A 2,500-nucleotide genomic window follows, 5' to 3' on the forward strand; every position below is an offset into this window, starting at 1 on the left:
TAACACCATCACTTTAGTCCGAGTGTAAATTAACACCATCACTTTAGTCCGAGTGTAAGATAACACCATCACTTTAGTCCGAGTGTAAGATAACACCATCACTTTAGTCCGAGTGTAAGATAACACCATCACTTTAGTCAGAGTCTAAGATAACACCATCACTTTAGTCCGAGTGTAAATTAACACCATCACTTTAGTCCGAGTGTAAATTAACACCATCACTTTAGTCCGAGTGTAAATTAACACCATCACTTTAGTCCGAGTGTAAGATAACACCATCACTTTAGTCCGAGTGTAAGATAACACCATCACTTTAGTCAGAGTCTAAGATAACACCATCACTTTAGTCCGAGTCTAAGATAACACCATCACTTTAGTCAGAGTCTAAGATAACACCATCACTTTAGTCCGAGTCTAAGATAACACCATCACTTTAGTCAGAGTCTAAGATAACACCATCACTTTAGTCAGAGTCTAAGATAACACCATCACTTTAGTCAGAGTCTAAGATAACACCATCACTTTAGTCAGAGTCTAAGATAACACCATCACTTTAGTCAGAGTCTAAGATAACACCATCACTTTAGTCAGAGTCTAAGATAACACCATCACTACATCTCTCTTGGATTTGGGGCCCATAATAGAATTTCTATCTGATCCTCATTCAGTTTATGAAAGTTATGAATCATTCATGTGGCTTAACTCAATAGATATGTACAACTGTGTATCATCAGTGTCTCTATGGACGGTGACATCATGTTCCCTGATGATGTCACCGAGAGGAAGCATGTAAAGTGAGAACAAGAGAGGGTGAGACACCTGAAGTCCTATCATGTTCCAAATACCACCAGGGAGCCACCATCAGACCCAGTTTAGAACCCAGTCTGTGAGGCCGGCCCACTCCTCAAGCTGGTTCAGGAGAAGTTTAGGGTCCACCGTGTCAAATGCTGCAGGTCAAGAGAAACCATAACTAAGACTTTAGCTGGATCAGAGTCTCAGGTCCCTGATCTCTTTGCTCTGTTAGCTCTTGACTGAAACAGTTATTTATCTGGTGGAAAATGACTTTCTCAAGTATCTTGCTTGAAAAGGATTTGATCTGGGCCTCATACTACTTATAATACTTCAGGCCGCTCAGACTAAATTAGACTTAGACTCAGGACAGACTCCACTTTTAAGAGATGTGTTCATAATGTTCTCGGTTTGAGATGTTAGTGAAAACTTTCTAAAACAATGAGGAAGAGATGGATGGACATCTGTAAACTGTCATCATTTCAAAATAAAAGCCCACTTATCAGATGTCATTGATGGAACTGGAGGAAGTTCATTTGTCTCACAGGTTGAAGGTTGTTTTTCTTTATCGTGTCAGATCTGAGCTGATCAGCAGGGATGAGGAAGAGGAGGAGGAAGAGGAGGAAGAGGAGGAGGATATCATGATGGTAAGAAGAAATTATTTCTGTGCTTTTATTATTATCTGTTTTCATGTTTCTACTCTTTGGATCATAAATAAGAAAATAATATAAATATATAAGTGATCAATCAATCAATGAAGTGTGTGCGTGCGTGTGCGTGTGCGTGTGTGTGTGTGCGTGTGTGCGTGTGTGTGCGTGTGTGTGCGTGCGTGCGTGCGTGCGTGCGCGTGCGTGTGCGTGCGTGTGTGTGTGTGTGTGTGTGTGTGCGTGTGTGCGTGCGGCTTGATCTCTGACCTCTGCCATGTGATTGGAGCATAATAAAGTGACGTCAGCAGGAGGTTAACGATTGGCTCCGGTCCACCTGTCGCTGGCATGGTAACCCTCAGTTTACCATTTTAATAAATAAAACAATAAATATGATGAAATACATAGAATTAGTAGAGAAGGAATGTTATATGTTATATATTATCTAGTAATATATATAATATATAATATAGCTATGTCAATAAATAATCAGATATACATATATAATTAATATAATCTAGTAAATCTCTATGTAATAAATAATCAGATCTATGAGATCAGCCTCAGTTTATTTAAATACTCTTCGTTCTAAGAACTTCCTGACATCAATCCATGAAGCTAGAGCTCCTCCAGCCACGTCTACCTGTCTACAGACCTGTCTACCTGTCTGTCTACCTGTCTACAGACCTGTCTACAGACCTGTCTACCTGTCTGTCTACCTGTCTGTCTACAGACCTGTCTACCTGTCTACCTGTCAGTCTACCTGTCTGTCTACCTGTCTGTCTACAGACCTGTCTACCTGTCTACCTGTCAGTCTACCTGTCTACCTGTCAGTCTACCTGTCTGTCTACCTGTCAGTCTACCTGTCTGTCTACCTGTCTGTCTACAGACCTGTCTACCTGTCTACCTGTCAGTCTACCTGTCTGTCTACCTGTCTGTCTACAGACCTGTCTACCTGTCTACCTGTCTGTCTACCTGTCAGTCTACCTGTCAGTCTACCTGTCAGTCTACCTGTCTGTCTACCTGTCTGTCTACCTGTCAGTCTACCTGTCAGTCTACCTGTCTGT

At 41.4% G+C, this 2,500-nt stretch overlaps 1 protein-coding gene across 1 annotated transcript in view; it reads left to right on the plus strand.

Annotated features, from left to right (window-relative positions):
* The window catches only part of LOC306713311 (uncharacterized protein), a gene marked incomplete at both ends in the record, with an annotated part of 10,603 nt that overhangs the window by 1,315 nt on the left and 6,788 nt on the right, over window positions 1-2,500 (plus strand). Inside the window, one exon of the mRNA XM_079182964.1 lies at window positions 1,367-1,436. Coding sequence (XP_079039090.1) covers window positions 1,367-1,436 — 70 coding nt within the window. The remainder of the gene's footprint in view (window positions 1-1,366; window positions 1,437-2,500) is intronic.

This window comes from Pholis gunnellus (genome assembly GCF_910591455.1).
Source record: "Pholis gunnellus genome assembly, chromosome: 21".
In the NCBI taxonomy this organism is placed as follows: Eukaryota; Metazoa; Chordata; class Actinopteri; order Perciformes; family Pholidae; genus Pholis; species Pholis gunnellus.